Source organism: Myxocyprinus asiaticus, chromosome 31 (assembly GCF_019703515.2).
Source record: "Myxocyprinus asiaticus isolate MX2 ecotype Aquarium Trade chromosome 31, UBuf_Myxa_2, whole genome shotgun sequence".
In the NCBI taxonomy this organism is placed as follows: domain Eukaryota; kingdom Metazoa; phylum Chordata; class Actinopteri; order Cypriniformes; family Catostomidae; genus Myxocyprinus; species Myxocyprinus asiaticus.
Window position 1 is genome coordinate 40291177 of NC_059374.1, and position 16423 is coordinate 40307599.

The following is a 16423-nucleotide window of genomic DNA, read 5'->3' on the forward strand; positions in this document are numbered from 1 at the left end:
TACATAAAATATAGTGTTACCATGGTATAGGTCCAAAAACATGGTATTAACATGGTACAGGTCTATAAAACATGGTATTAACATTGTACAGGTCCATAAAACATGGTATTACCATGGTATATGCCCATAAAACATAGTGTTACTGTGGTACAGGTCCAAAAACATGGTATTACCATGGTACAGGTCCATAAAACATGGTATTAACATGGTACAGGTCCATAAACAGGGTAATACCATGGTACAGGTCCATAAAACATGGTATTACCATGGTACAAGTCCAAAAACATGGTATTACTATGGTAAATGTCCCAAAACATGGTATTACCATGGGAGAGGTCTAAAAACATGGTATTACAATGGTATTACAGGTCCATAAAACATGGTATTACCATGTTACAGATCCATAAAACATGGTATTACCATCATGGTTCATGTCCATGAAACATGGTATTACTATGGTAAATGCCCCAAAACATGCTATTACTATGGGAGAGGTCCAAAAACTTGGTATTACCATGGTATTACAGGTCCATAAAATATGGTATTACCATGGTACAGGTCCATAAAACATGGTATTACCATGGTACAGGTCCATAAAACATGGCATTACCATGGTATATGCCCTAAAACATGGGATCACCATGGTGTGTCATTAGTTGTCTGTGGGAAAGTTTAAGCAAAGTTACGTCATAGGCAGCCATTTATATGCACACATATTCTCTCTGTCTCTCTTTGTTTAGGAAATAATGGATCGGATTTATAAGAATGTGATGCTAAAAGTGGAAGATCTGAGCCTTCTTCAGAGGATGCTGTTTTCACTGGCCTACAACTATAAGATGGAGCAGCTTGCTATGGGATACACCACCCCGCTGTGTGACAAGTATATTCCATACACACACTCACTGACATACTATCACATACAGTTGCTTCCTGAGAATACACACAAAGCCACCTTTCATTATAAATTCATGTTTTACTTTTGAAGCTATGGACTAGAGGCCAACGTACATGCTTCTGGTGCTCAAACGGGTAATGCGGGTTTGAATCTGGCTTGCAACGTCTCACTCTTACAAATAAACTACTAAAAGAAACCAAGCTGAGAATGAAAAAAAAAAGCCATTTAATTATTTAAAAACTTATTCTAGCATGTTTATTCTCTCTCTCTCTCTTTCTCTCTCTCAAGGCTGGTGTTCCGAAAGGTTCGGGCATTATTAGGTGGGCGTTTACGGGTGTTATTGTCAGGCGGAGCCCCTCTGTCTGCTGCGACCCAGCGGTTCATGAACATTTGTTTCTGCTGTCCGGTGGGTCAGGGTTATGGCCTCACAGAGACCTGCGGAGCTGGAACCATCAGCCAGCGTGAGATTAATACCCTTGCATCAGCACCATTATCATTTCAAACATTATTATGCACATTTTCGCATACTATGTTTGTGCGCCTGACAATCTAATAATAATTTAAATGGTGTTAGAAACACAATCATGAATATTTAAACACTTAAAAGAAAAATAGTAAATAAAAAAAAAATGATTCTGTTATCATTGACTTTTTTTCGTATGGAACACAAATTTGAGATATTTAGCGAAATGTCCAGGTTGTTCTTTTACATTCAAGAAAGTGGATGCTGAATGCAGCTGTCAAGTTCCTGAAAAGACGAAAAACACCATTTAATCAACATAAAAGTAGTCCATTTGACTCATGCTTAACACTCAAACTCAGAACATCACTCAATGCCAAAACGTGCACATTCAAACCTGGCAGATTCATAATACACAATAATTTATTTGCAGATACACAAGTTAAATATTTTACTTAACATGAGCTAACAATGAACAATACTTTTACAGCATGTGATGATCTTGATTAATGTTAATTTCAACATATACTAATACATTTTTACAATTAAAAGTTGTATACGTTAACATTAGTTCCCACAATATGAACTAACATTGAACAATAGTATATTTAGAAATTAACATTGACTTTTTACACCATTTATTTATTTATCTTTGTTAATCGTCTTTGTTAGTTAATGATACCTAATGCATTTACGTATGTTAACAAATAGAATATTATGTTAAAGTGTTACCGTTTCTTCTTATCGTCGGATGTTCTCAGGTGCATTATATGGATTTTGAGTGACATGAGGATAAATAAATAGTTCACTCATCAATGATCATTTGCTGACCCTTATGCCATCCCAGATGTGTAGGACTTCCTTTCTTCTGCTGAACACAAACAGAGATTTTTAGATGAAAATGTCAAAAACGTAGAAGCTCAAAAAAGCATATAAAGGCAGCTTAAAAGTAATCCATACAACTCCAGTGGTTAAATCCATGTCTTCAGAAGCGATATGATAGGTGTGGGTGAGAAACAGATCAATATCCTTTTTTACTATTAATCTCCACTTCCAAACGGCCCTTCTTAGCACTCTTCTCTACTAAGAGTTCTTCTTATGAGTTTGGCGATTCGCATTTTTCATGCATATTGCCACCTACTGTGCAGGGAAGAGAATTTATAGTAAAATGGACTGAAATATTGATCTGTTTCTCACCCAAACGATAAATCATAATGCTTCTGAAGACATGGATTAAACCACTGGAGTTGTATGGATTACTTGAATGCTGCCTTTGTGTGCTTTTTTGAGCTTCAAAGTTTTGGACCTTGTTGACTTGCATTGTATGGACGTACAGAGCTGAGATATTCTAAAAATCTTGTTTGTGTTCAGCAGAAGAAAGTCAAATTAAGAACAGTCACAGAAGAACATTTGTGAACATTTGTGGAGGACAGTTGCCTGGTAAAATGATTGAAGTTTATGTTCTCAGAGGAATCAGTGGTGGAACAGTTCAAGCAGCTGGTGACTCGTAAAAAATGAGACATCTTATCGAAGAAGCATTCCGTCATCTGTTTTTTTTCTGCAATGGAAATAATTACATAACTGTGCCCTTTCAGCAAAGCAAGTATTGTTTTAAGTGATCTTATTGTCTGTCTGTGTTTGTGTAGTTTGGGATTACAGTACAGGAAGAGTTGGTGCACCTCTGGTTTGCTGTGAAATTCAACTGAAGGACTGGATAAAGGGTCAGCATAATAACACACACACAAAACAAAACGACTTTAAAAAGGTCTATTTACAACCTTGTATGGAAAGTCAAAACTGTTCTGCAAAAAATACACAGTAACTTCTATTTTTTTATAGTAAAACACAATGAAGTGAAATCACAGTTGTTGCTCCTACAGAAGCATGTGGGTCAAATGAGAAGTTTGAAATTGTAAATACAACATGATGTGTGTCCAAGTGATTTTAGTCGAAATGAACGGACCCATTTTGCATTTTCATATGTATTTTTTCTCTTTTTCATTTACTAGAGAAAGCAGGAAGCTTTTTTAGCACCAATGCAACAAAATGAAGAGCGAAGCCAAGCATTAGGTGTATATTTCATGCTTTATCTACCTATTTTATCATTCTTGTGCAGCCACATATAATTTAAATAAATTAAAACTTTAAATCGGCATGCCCTCCAACTCGGAAAGTCAGGGTTCGAAGAAAATTCAAAGTTTACATTTGTATTTACGACTTTGTGGTAGCGTTCATGTGTGCTTTACTCGTAAATACAATCATTTCGACATGACTTAAACGCACCAAAAGACAAATAAGTTGTCTGAGATGCTAAAAATCATTTAAAAATCTAGTTTAAAACACAAGTTTGTAGAAATGTCATCTTTGTGTCCATGTTGGTATGATAATCTATTTTTAAACATTTATAGCATTTTCAACAAAAAAAAATCAAGTTGCATTGCATTATGTAACATCTTCCGAGAGCACTGTACAGTAGTTCTGTTTTGTAAAGTTCGTGTCGCTAAACGTCAGTTTTTGAATGGCATTTTTATTTCTAGAAACCTTCTGTTGAGCTCTATGCTGTCTAGTCTTTTTTCCCGCTGTATTATGACATCACAATGCATCCTGTCTGTATCCAGGTGGGTATCGGAGCACAGACAAGCCGTGTCCACGAGGAGAGATTCTGATTGGGGGCTCCAATGTATCCATGGGTTACTACAAGAACAAGGAGAAGAACTGTGAAGATTTCTTTGTGGATAAGAAAGGCCAGAGATGGTTCTGCACCGGAGACATTGGCGAGTTTCATGGAGACGGTTGTCTGAAGATTATTGGTGAGAGAGCAAAGTTGATAAAGAGATCTAAGGCAGAAAACCATAAAGAAAGATTTGGCAGAAGTGACTAAATGGAACTCCCCTTTCCATTACGATAACATGTTTTACTCCTGTACTTCCTGTAAATGACACAAATCACTGTTGACTTATTCCCATAAAGCCAGCGATAAGAACTTGCAGCAAGCAGATAATGTACAACCCAGCAGGGAGAGAAAGGGGAACTTCCTGTTCCACAAATTCACATACACCAGATTGAATCTGCTAATATGCATATTTGTGTGTTTGTATGTGTATATTAGACCGTAAGAAAGACCTGGTGAAGCTACAGGCAGGAGAATACGTGTCCCTGGGAAAGGTGGAGGCCGTCTTGAAAAACTGCCCTCTCATCGATAACATCTGTGTTTATGCCAACAGGTGCCAATCCAAAGCACAATCTGCACCTACACCAATCAAAACACCTTCAACAACAACCTTACTAACAAGTGCCTTAGAGGCTGTTCACATCGAATGCGTTCTTTCGCTAAAAAATGTGAGATGTGTTTCTAAAAGTAGACTTTCTTTTGAACGTAATGTGATGTCTAAAAACTGCAACGCTCCTGTGGAGATGCAAAGGGCAAACATGTCTGTCTTGTGCATGTTTACACAGATAAACAACTGAAAAACAGCACGGACAGACGCAAAAAACCACAACACACAATTTACACCTACACCAACCAAAACACCTTACTAATAACTATAGACCAATCTCAAAATTATCTTTCATATCAAAAATAATAGTGAAAGCAGTAGCTAAGCAACAGTTGGAGGTAGTGAAGGATAACAATATTTTTGAGAAATTTCAGTCAGGTTTTAGAGAAAACCACAGTACAGAAACTGCCCCTTTTAGGGTGACCAATGACTTATTGATGGCGGAGGATGCTGGAGAGTGCTTTATTTTAGTGTTACTTGATTTAACTGCAGCATTTGAAACAGTTGATCATTCAGTTTTAATCGATACAGTAAAGAGATGGGTGGGAATATCTGGGGTGACTTTAGATTAGTTTGTTTCCTACTTGACAAATAGGAAATTTCTAGTGTGTTGGAGATGAAAGTTCCTCCCCTTCAAATGTTAATTGTGGTGTTCCGCAAGGATCCCTGTTAGGGCCAATATTGTTTTCACTATACAGTATATGTGACCACTTGGTTCTGTGATTCGTAAATACAACATACATTTTCATAGCTATACAGACTGCCTGTTGTATTTGTCGTTGAATCCCAATGATCTGACTAATTTAAATGTTCTTCAAACGTGTATAGGAGATATACAAAAGTGGATGGCATGTTATTTTCTTCAGTTAAATACTGGTAAAATGTAGGTTGTTATAATCTGTCATGATTCTAATAAAAAGTCAGATTGAGTCAACACTTTATCAGGTGGTCCCAAATATTTAGCAGGTGGTGAAAAATTCAGTGATTCTTTGCATTGGCTACCAATTCATTTTAGGGTTCATTTTAAGATTTTATTAAATACATATAAGGCATTACATGGGTTGGCGCCAGAATATTTAGCAGAACTTTTAAGACCTTATGAAACAGTTCGACCTCTTAGATCTTCTTGTCATGAACTGTTGGCTGTTCCAAGATCCAGATGAAAAACTAAAGGTGATAGAGTGCTTGTAGCGAAGGCCCCATGATTATGGAACAGCCTGCACTGGGATATTAGATCTGCTGAATCTGTGTCTGTTTTTAAAAACCTCATTCGTATAGACTGGCTTTTATTACTAAGTGAATGTGCTGTGTTTTACTGTGTGTGTTTCTATTTTTATGTTTTGTGAAGCACTTTGTTCTTAATGGCTAAAAGATGCTGTATAAATAAAAGTATTATTACTAATACGCGCCTTAGAGGCCATTCACGTCTTCCTGTTTTCCAGTGATGAATCATTTGTAATTGGCTTCGTGGTACCCAATCAGAAGCAGCTCCTGGCGCTGGCAGAGAGGATGTGTGTCAGAGGTTCGTGGGAGGAGCTTTGTAACAGCCCTCTCATTGAAGAGGAGGTGCTTACGGTCATCACAGACGCAGCACTGACAGGTGACACATGATCTAACAGGGTGATTCTCACGAAACCTGTGAAGGAAATATCCTTGTCCTGTTTGTTGTCCAAAATGTAAAGAAACAAATAAGAAATGATATTTTGCATATAGAAAATGAAGCCTATTTTTAGGGCCATTAAGATTATTTTCATGACAGTTACGCACATTTTACCTTTGAATTCTCATTACTGCAGTGCAAAAAAAGATGGTCATTCTGATATTTTCATTACCACAATGTGAAATATATATTGAACAAGCTGACAGAACACTCATAAATACATTTACATATTTAAATGCATCAAATATGCTGTTTAAAGTCAATGTGAAACAGGGCCAGTGCTAAGATATGATTTGTATTGCAAAGCATTTATACATCACAGTGGGGGCAATGCCCAGATCATATCTTAGCACTGGCCCTGTTTCACATTGACTTTAAACAGCATATTTGATGCATTTAAATATGTAAATGTATTTATGAGTGCTCTGTCAGCTTGTTCAATGAGCACACTGAGAACATTGTGACATTTCTATCATATTCAAGTCATATTTACAGCACTTATAGAATATTGGCCCCAATGTTCAGTCATTTAGTCCCCTACTTTAAATATTAATTGATTTCTATACGAAATGGTATATTTTATATACGTGTTAGATATTTTCAAATATTTGTCATACTGTTTTTACCACTCTTTAGTTTAGTTCTGATTATAATAGATTTCCCATTCCTGTTTGTTTAACAGCCCAGTTAGAGCGGTTTGAGATTCCTCGTAAGATCCGCTTGAGCGCTGAGCCCTGGACCCCAGAGACCGGCTTAGTGACAGACGCTTTTAAACTCAAACGCAAAGAGCTAAAAACTCACTACCAGACTGATATTGAGCGGATGTACGGTATCAAGTAGAACCAAATCACTGCCGACTCCAACCAGATGAAACCGGACCACTGACCAGGACTGCATGGAAAGTAACTTATCTCAACATAGCAACCACCAATCAGGATGGAGATTTCCTAAGGACATGTAAAAATGTGTGAAAAGATAATTTGACAATGTTTTCAGATGATATCTGAAAATGTTCAACAAACAAACCAACACGATACACCCTTTATAAACACACTTTAAGCTTATAAACGATGTGAGCTGTCTTGCTAACTTCCTCCAGACATTTATGGAAAAAAATGTATGGGATTTTTACTTCCGAACCCAGACTCTTGCACTCTGTGATAGGGACCAAGGCAGTCACAAGGAGAATCACACCATGGAGAATGAATAGAGTTCCAAAAAGTTGGTTTAATATGTAGAGGTACAAAATGTGCAAATAAATAGTTTTTTTAGAGTGTACATAAAAACCAAGGTTAAATAAATAAAAAATAAAAAACTGTCTAAAAGCTAGAAATGTTTGGGGTACTAAAACAGAACCCACTCCCCTGCCTAACAATGGAGGCCAGATTAGTGTTAACAAACAACCATGTTTAACGTGTGCTCCAAACATGATCCGTCCATTAGTCTAGTGCCTCTAGTGGCAGCTTTTTTAAATACACAGTTTTTCCACCTTTTCTAATTGGAACATACCATTTTTTTTTTTTTTTTTTTAATCCCAATTTGGAATGCCCAATTCCCAATGTGCTTTTAAGTCCTCATTAAACCAAGTTAAGCTCAATCGACAGCATTTGTGGCATAATGTTGATCCTTTTCTTTAAAAACCGCAAAAATGGAGGTTACAGTGAGGCACTTACAATAGAAGTGAATGGGGCCAATTTTTGGAGGGTTTAAAGACAGAAATGTGAAGCTTATAAATTTATAAAAGCACTTACATTATTTCTCTTAAAATGCATCTATTATTTCAGCCTTAAAGTTGTTTAAATCATAATTTTTATGGTATTTTTAGAGTGTTAGAGTTTACTGCGTTATGTCATCATGGCAACGAAGTTGTAAAATTGGATTTAACTTTAGACAGAAAATGTTAGTAAGTGATTTTTATCACAATTAAATCATGTTGACTTGCATATTGTTTACATGTTGTGGCTATACTTTTGAAAACATGAGTATTTATAACATTTACGGATTGGCTCCATTCACTTCCATTGTAAGTGTCTCACTGTAACCCAGATTTTTGCTTTTTTAAAGAAAAGGAAGGACGGGTCAAAATAAATTTTTGTGGTAATCAACATTATGTCATAAATGCTGAGCTTAACTTTTATTGAACCCGGATTATTCCTTTAAGTGTGCGCTTCCCTAATGGTTACGCCCACTTGCTAAAAACAAGAAATCTAAAATAGCAAAACCCCAATAAATATTGCAAAATGGTCTGTTAAACAAGAAATGAGACAGCTGAGGTAGACTCCGGCACTACCTGTGACCCTATATAGGACAAGCGGTTATGGATGGATGGATGGATCATTAGAGAGACAGAGAGATTGATGGATGGGTGGATGGATGGATTGATCATTAGAGAGACAGAGCTGGATGGATGGATCATTAGAGAGATGGGATGGATGGATGGATGGATGGATGGATGAATCATTAGAGAGATGGGGATGGATGGATGGATGGGTGGATCATTAGAGAGACAGATATGGATGGATGGATAGATCATTAAAGAGAGAGAGATGGATGGATGGATGGATCATTAGAGAGAGATATGGATGGATGGATAGATCATTAAAGAAACAGAGAGATGGATGGATGGATGGATCATTAAAGAGACAGAGATGGATGGATGGATGGATGGATGGATGGATGGATGGACCATTAGAGAGACAGAGAGAGATGGATGGATATATCATTAAAGAGACAGAGAGATGGATGGATATATCATTAAAGAGACAGAGAGATGGATGGATGGATGGATCATTAGAGAGACAGAGAGAGATGGATGGATGGATGGATGGATGGATCATTAGAGAGACAGAGCTGGATGGATGAATCATTAGAGAGATGGGGATGGATGGATGGATGGATGGATAGATGGATGGATCATTAGAGAGATGGGGATGGATGGATGGATGGATGGATGGATGGATGGATGGATCATTAGAGAGACAGAGATGGATGGATGGATCATTAGAGAGACAGAGAGATGGATGGATGGATGGATGGATGGATCATTAGAGAGACAGAGATGGATGGATGGATGGATGAATGGATGGATCATTAGAGAGACAGAGAGATGGATGTATGGATGGATCATTAGAGAGACAGATGGATGGATGAATGGATGAATGGATGGATCATTAGAGAGACAGAGATGGATGGATGGATGGATGGATCATTAGAGAGACAGAGATGGATGGATGGATGGATGAATGGATGGATCATTAGAGAGACAGAGATGGATGGATGGATGGATGGATCATTAGAGAGACAGAGATGGATGGATGGATGGATGAATGGATGGATCATTAGAGAGACAGATGGATGGATGGACGTATGGATGGATGGATGGATGGATCATTAGAGAGACAGAGATGGATGGATGGATGGATGGATCATTAGAGAGACAGAGATGGATGGATGGATGGATGAATGGATGGATCATTAGAGAGACAGATGGATGGATGGACGTATGGATGGATGGATGGATGGATCATTAGAGAGACAGAGACAGAGATGGATGGAGGGAGGGAGTAGTAAGGTGATATTCCATTCCAAGCATTGGTACAGACTCAATTGTGATTTCTCAGGACATCTATTTCAGTGATATTTTTTGGTACTGTAGTAGGGATTTTATGTGGTTTATTCCATAAAAAATTACTCTCACAGCAGCTTTAAAAGCAGACAGTACACCGTTTTATGGCTTTAAATACTTCCTTTGATGCCGATCTCCAAAATGTTGCCAAACAAGCCCTAAATTCAAAGAGTGTCTGACTCATCTTCAATCTTTTGCTTTGTTTCACTAAACTCCTGTCCCAACTCTTGCCTGCCCCATGTACAACTGATTCATCTGTGGATATGTTTTGCAAAGATTGTGTTTCACTTAAAGTTTCAGACTCATAAAACTTTGTAAACTATTTTAATGAAACACTATAAAAGTTTACACCAGCATTTGTCTGTCCAAACAAAATCAGGAATCTTAAAGCTGTTGTGGGCAACTTTCATTGTTTTTTTTTTTGTTTGTTTTTTTCTTCAATGTTTCCGTAATCTTAATTAAATACTGTCATGTATGTTATTAAAAGACTTGAGGAGGCAGAATATGCAAATAAACCAGCAATCTGGAATATCAATTATATTTAAGCATCATTGTATTCATTGTTACAAAAAGTAGCATTATTAAAATGTAAATGTGTTCATTGGCTGAGAATGAAGTTCCTAACATGTTTGCTGATTGGATGATTCTATGGCTGATTGTATGTCCTGCTGGATAGGATCCTTCCTCTTTTTATCAACAGGTCCATCAATTTTTTTTAACTTAATCGATTCAAAAGATAAGGTCAGGAATTTTTTTTTTTTTTTTAATGACTTTCTTCTGCTGAACACAAACTAAGATTTTTAGAAGAATATCTCAGCTCTGTAGGTCCATACAATGCAAGTGAATGGTGCCCAGAACTTTGAAGGGTCATAATGAACCAGCTGCTCAAATAGTCTTTTCAACATCACAATATCTTTATTTTTATATGTTACAAACATTCAAACAATCACTAAATAAATGTTTAAAGCTGTTATCGTCGGAGCACATTGTTTTGATGCAGCGATGCAACCAGTTTTCTGACATCAAACAAAGAATATACAAACTAGTCAGTCCACTTGAGCCTTCTCCCATTCTATTCGTCACTCATTCTAACCACTTCCGGTGCTGGTTAAGTGGAAGGGCTAGTTTTTTAGAACCTTCTATGCTATGACGAAATCAGAATCCCATGCTGCATTGCAATGTAAACAATATGGCGGGAGCATAGCCAACAAGCGCATTCGTGATCACATCTTTCCTATCATAATCAATCATCATAAACATCTAAAAACCACATTATATGTATGATAATATATAATCTGTCTTTCAGTGCATCTGCTGTGAAGTGTAAGGTTAGATGTCTTTTAATTACAGCTCGCATTAAAGAACTCACGCTGTGGGATCCGTCCGTACAGGAGAAACTCACGTGTGAAAAGGTTAATTATGAAAATGTAGAACATTTTTACCAAAAAAAATGGGCAAATTAGCATCAGAAAAGGTGATTTTAGCTAAAAGGTGAGTAGTTTGCATCCTGTTTTTTTTTTACTTTCAAATGGCCCTCCTACATGCTCTTCTCTCCAATGTGTGCTTCTTATGTTTTAAAGCGATTCATATTCTGTGTGCATATTGTCACCTACTGGGCAGGAAGGAGAATTTATAGTAAACAAGGACTTAAATATTGATCTGTTTCTCACCCACACCTATCATATCGCTTCTGAAGACATGGATTAAACCACTGTAGTCATATGGATTACTTTAATGCTGCCTTTATGTGCTTTTTAGGGCTTCAAAGTTCTGGCCACCATTGACTTGCATTATATGGACCTGCAGAGCTGAAATATTCTTCTAAAAATCTTCGTTTGGGTTCTGTAGAGGAAAAAAAAAAAGTAATTCACATCTGGTATGGCATGAGGGTGAGTAAATGATAAGAGAGTTTACTTTTTTGGGGTGAACTACCCCTTTAAGATGGCACACATGAATCAGAACAAGTAAACTATATGTTTCATTAATAAATAAAGAAATCTGTGAGACCAGATAAGACTCAATGCAAATGGGGTGGTTGAATGATTATTGAACTCTTTATAGATGTCATCCTTTTACAATCATCTCATATAAATGGCAGGTTTGCAAGAAACCCTCCACAAAGTTAAGAAAAGTGACAATACGGATACAAATATAACTAAGGGTTTTCTTAACTTTAGGGGTTTCTTGCAACTGGGCCCTGGGTCTTTTCAAAACAATTGATAGGGAGTTGATAGTGACTCACTTTAAAGCTTAAAAAAGGACCAAAGTTATCATAAAATTAATCCATGCGGCTTGTGTATCATATTCCAAAATATTTCAAGATTTCGGTGAACATTTTGCTACTTGTGTTCCACTTGAGAAAGAAATTCAGGTTTGGAACGACATGAGGGTTAGTAAATTGTCACAGAATTTTCATTTTGGGGTAAAAAGACTGTAGTCGATATAACTATGAAATGTGATGAGTACGATCACAGAATCGCCCTTATGATGCTGTTGTGTCTGTAATGTAGTCTCAGACACAGACTGCCCAAGAGTTACTGATTTGATCAAGTTCTTAACGAGCTTTACGTCATTTCTCTGTTACTCGACCCTAATTAACAGGCGTGGTCAGGCATTAGCTTGCATATTGTGGGTCTAGTTTCTCTCCATCAATGCCACACCTACCCATCATGCACCATTCCCAGACAGACTGTTATTGTTAGAATCTATGCCAACCTCATCTGTCACTGCATGGCGTTAACAAAACCCAGACACCCTTGAAAAGTACGTCAGTGGGCCGTAGAGGAGAGCTTAACCTTGCTTTTTGAAGTGCATGGAATTATTCCAATATGCTTTTCATTAATAATGTTACCTTTAATGTTATGATTTATTTCTGCAACAAATAAATGCTGCAGTCTATGGAGAAATAGTTCATGCAGGCCACTGCTCTGGATTGTTAAGGGCATGCTGTCCTTTTGGAGAGGGTTTCCAAAAGCACGCCTGCAGAGTTCTAACATAGTTGCTTGGATATGTTATGATAGATTAGCCCATTTGGCAGCACTGCGCATTTGGACTCCATTAAACGTCATAAGAATGTGGCTGTGAGCTAAAACATCTCTGGCCGGGACTCAAGTCCTGTGAGGAATGGACGTGAGGATTACGACTCCCTAAACCTCTGTCACAGATCCCCCTGGCGCGTGTCCACGCACAGCTCCCGTCATGGGATCCGTTATTTAAACGGGACAACGCTTACAGTCCCGTTACACTCCACAGAGATCCGCAAATAAAAGTGCAACGGGCTGAGGTGCTCCAAAGGTGAAAGCTGCCGGTGAGTAAACGCGTTTGAATTTGTGCATGAAATTACTTGGGAGAAAAAACTTTTAATTAATTAACTTAAATAGTATCAATATATGTAAATAGGCTATATGGATCAAAGTTTTATTTATTTGTAGATATTTGAATGTGCATTTACTAATGATATGTTTTATGACTTTTTAGAAATTTGATGTTAGTAAAAAAGAAGTCTCACGAGTCCGATTTTGCTTCCCTAGAACAGTAATAATACATTTAGTAGAGACAAACTTTTGGTTTGTCTTTGTAGTCTTATTAGCTTTTTCCATATTTATTATTTTTATGCATAATGATAAATATCATTTAAAAAAATATATTGCACGTGTAAAAAAAAAAAAAAAAAAAAAAAAAAATTTAATCTTCTCTCTGTTTTTTCAGGGAACTCTGTTACTGTTACTGTCGCAATGGAGTTGGCGCGCAACGCCACCGTGCCAGACGCGCTCTCGTCGCAGCAGACAAACAAAGTCTCCTCGCCCGGTGGAAGCGACGGAAACGCGTACTTGTACATCGTCATCGTGGTGTCCTTCTACGGAGTCTTCCTCATCGGTATCATGCTCGGTTACCTGCGCACGAAACGGCACGAGAAGAAGCGCTCAAACGCGTTCACGCGGCTGCTGCACGAGGAGGAGCAGCGCGAGTGGGGCGCAGGGCAGAAGAAGCACAGTTTCAGCCTCCCCGCGTTGCGTTCCACGCCGGTGCCGTTCATGCTGTGCGCCGGCCGGCACACCGGCTGCGCGCTCGAGGGCGGAAGAGTCCTCGCGCCTCTCGCGTGCGCGCTGTGCTCGGTGGAACAAAGCAGCGTGAGTTCTCTCAGCTCCACAACCGACGTGCGCTTCACCATCGAGGAGGAGTCGGACAGCGGCGGCGGCGGTGGTACCGGAGAAGGACCCGTGGACTCGATGAGGACAGGCTCGACCTTGGGCCATATCAGCGACAGGTCGTCCGGGGAAAACCTTAAAGTAACTTCTTGAGGTTCTGTCACCTCGCCGAAATGTAACATGGTAACTATAGTTCCGCCCGAAATACAAAAGTGACAATAAAACTGCGGTAATTAACTGCGGCACTGTCAGAATAAAAAGTTACATTTTTGGAAAGGTTCCTGTCAGTGTTTTAAAGTGGATGCCTTATTAATAAAATGTAGTTTACAGTTATGTCTAATGTGGAAATAGAGCTGTTCAGCTTGTAGTCAAAATCCCCCCGAAGAGAATTCGCCATGGGTTCCCTCGGGATTTTCCTATGGGTTTTTATAATGGGCAAGGGTGTACATTTGGCTTGAACACTGGGGGGTTGCAGCGTGAAGCATTTACATGTTTCCATCAATCATGGTATAAATATTGGGGGGGGGGGGGGTTGTACTTGCTTGTTTTGATTTTTGGGGAGGGTTACCTCCCCCCCATCTACGCCCCTGCCCGGAATCTACGCCCCTGATCATCAAAACAAGCAAGTACAACCCCCTCGTTATTTATACCATGATCGAGGAAACATGTAAATGCTTTACGCTGCACCCCCCCCCCCCCCCATTATAAAAAACCCATAGGAAAATCGCGAGGGAACCCATGGCGAATTAGACTTCCGAGGTCGCCTACAAATTGACGACACGGCTGAACAGCTCATTTATTACAATTATTTTTACCATAAAACTATGGTAACTTGGACACAACTGTGATTAAAATGAAATTACGGAACAATTTTGAGAACTTTTTACTATTCGCAGGAGTTTCCATTTTAATTTATTGCGATATCATGGTAGTATCGTATTTTAGCGGGAACTTTGGTTACCATGTTAATGTAACGGTCCTCGTCTCAGAGGCAAATAACAAACTCTTAAATGCGATGTAACAGCTACAAACATCGTGAGAAACCTGGAAACCACTTGAAAACAACTTTTAAAATAGTTTTAACTTTTTAAATGTATATCGTCGTCATGTAGCCGGGCATGTAAAAAGATTTAAAATGTTAACATTTTTACATAATGATCTGTATATATTGTCCTACATGCATGTGTATGTCTATTTAATTTGATCTAGTGTGTCACTTTGCATAAAATAAACTGTTTCTTTAAAAAGTGAACTTTTAGTTTCTTTTAATGTTTGCATTTGCTGACAGTTGCCACATGGGGAAGACAGAGACCACAGGGGCCCCTCAAGGGACTCTTTGAAGACGTGCTGAACCCCCTTGAATATGGGAAAAGATTATGTTAGGCCGCTTGGCGTCATTGTTGAGATAAAATCTGCAGTCATCCACTCCCGAAAATTTTTTGTTCTATTATACCCCTTGGGACGGAGCTAGATTTTCACTCGAAACAGTGAAAGGGGGTTTTACTTGCTACATGTTCTGATTTTCTGCTATATAAATCTACACTTGATCATAACCAACCAATTCCATCATCAGTATATTTCCAGTAAGTGAGAAACGAAACTCCCTGGTTTTTACGGTACATTCTGGGAATTTTTAGGGAGCCAACTTTTCAGTGCACTGGAAGGATTTTGCAATTGGGACAGCCCTAAAAATGGCCAGCTCCATGACTACTGAACTAGGGATCTGATTGAGAAGCACCCATACCGTCTTTTTTGTCCCAATGAAATGAAACCACATGCACAAGTGTCAATGACCCTTCTTCCACCCGAGGGAATGCAGTGGAAAGTTCTCGCATGTTCAGTCAGAATGGAATTCTTCCAATAAAATCTCACAGTTTACCCAATGTGAGTTGAGCACAGTATTTGAAAAGTTCTGAAAGTTAAATATTCAGATTTTGGGAGTCAAGCCTCACTGATGTAACCTCCAAAAACAAGTGCTCCATTCACCTTTCTGCTTTTAAAGGAAAGTTTTTCAAGCAGTCCATGTAAGTCATGCAGTATATTTAAAAGTCTTCTGAAGCCATACAATAGCAGGATTTTCAGCTTTGGGTGAACTGTTCCTTTAAAAGTGATGAGTAGACCATAAAAGAAACAACAGTTGCTATGATGAACTAGCCATTACCCACAAAGAGCTACAAAACACATTTCTTTTTGTCTTCATAGTTACATAAAAAAAAAAAAAAAAAATGATGCATAATGAATAAAACTTCAGATCTGAAATGTTGTTGCCCTGTTATTAGAGGTCATGAATTATAAACCATGTCTAAAAAAGATCAGATATACAGACTTTTTTTTATCTGAAAACAAAATACAAACAC

At 38.2% G+C, this 16423-nt stretch overlaps 2 protein-coding genes across 3 annotated transcripts in view; both read left to right on the top strand.

Annotated features, from left to right (window-relative positions):
- LOC127422519 (fatty acid CoA ligase Acsl3-like) overlaps positions 1-10494 on the top strand; it is a 38200-nt gene extending 27706 nt beyond the window's left edge. For both annotated transcript variants that reach the window (XM_051666110.1, XM_051666109.1), the window contains 7 exons: positions 741-880; positions 1184-1356; positions 3002-3076; positions 3974-4165; positions 4465-4579; positions 6076-6233; positions 6976-10494. In XM_051666110.1, coding sequence (XP_051522070.1) covers positions 741-880; positions 1184-1356; positions 3002-3076; positions 3974-4165; positions 4465-4579; positions 6076-6233; positions 6976-7133 — 1011 coding nt within the window. In that variant the 3' untranslated portion in view covers positions 7134-10494. The remainder of the gene's footprint in view (positions 1-740; positions 881-1183; positions 1357-3001; positions 3077-3973; positions 4166-4464; positions 4580-6075; positions 6234-6975) is intronic.
- A 2508-nt stretch (positions 10495-13002) lies between these two features.
- On the top strand, positions 13003-14592 carry LOC127422062 (potassium voltage-gated channel subfamily E member 4-like). The gene is made up of 2 exons (XM_051665412.1): positions 13003-13225; positions 13627-14592. Exon 2 carries the CDS (start codon positions 13653-13655, stop codon positions 14217-14219), a length of 567 nt encoding a protein of 188 aa, XP_051521372.1. The 5' UTR covers positions 13003-13225; positions 13627-13652; the 3' UTR covers positions 14220-14592.
- The last annotated feature ends 1831 nt before the right edge of the window (positions 14593-16423 follow it).

Excerpts from the sequence above, each read along its gene's own strand:
- LOC127422062 (XM_051665412.1), top strand. The coding sequence starts at position 13,653 with ATGGAGTTGGCGCGCAACGCCACCGTGCCAGACGCGCTCTCGTCGCAG.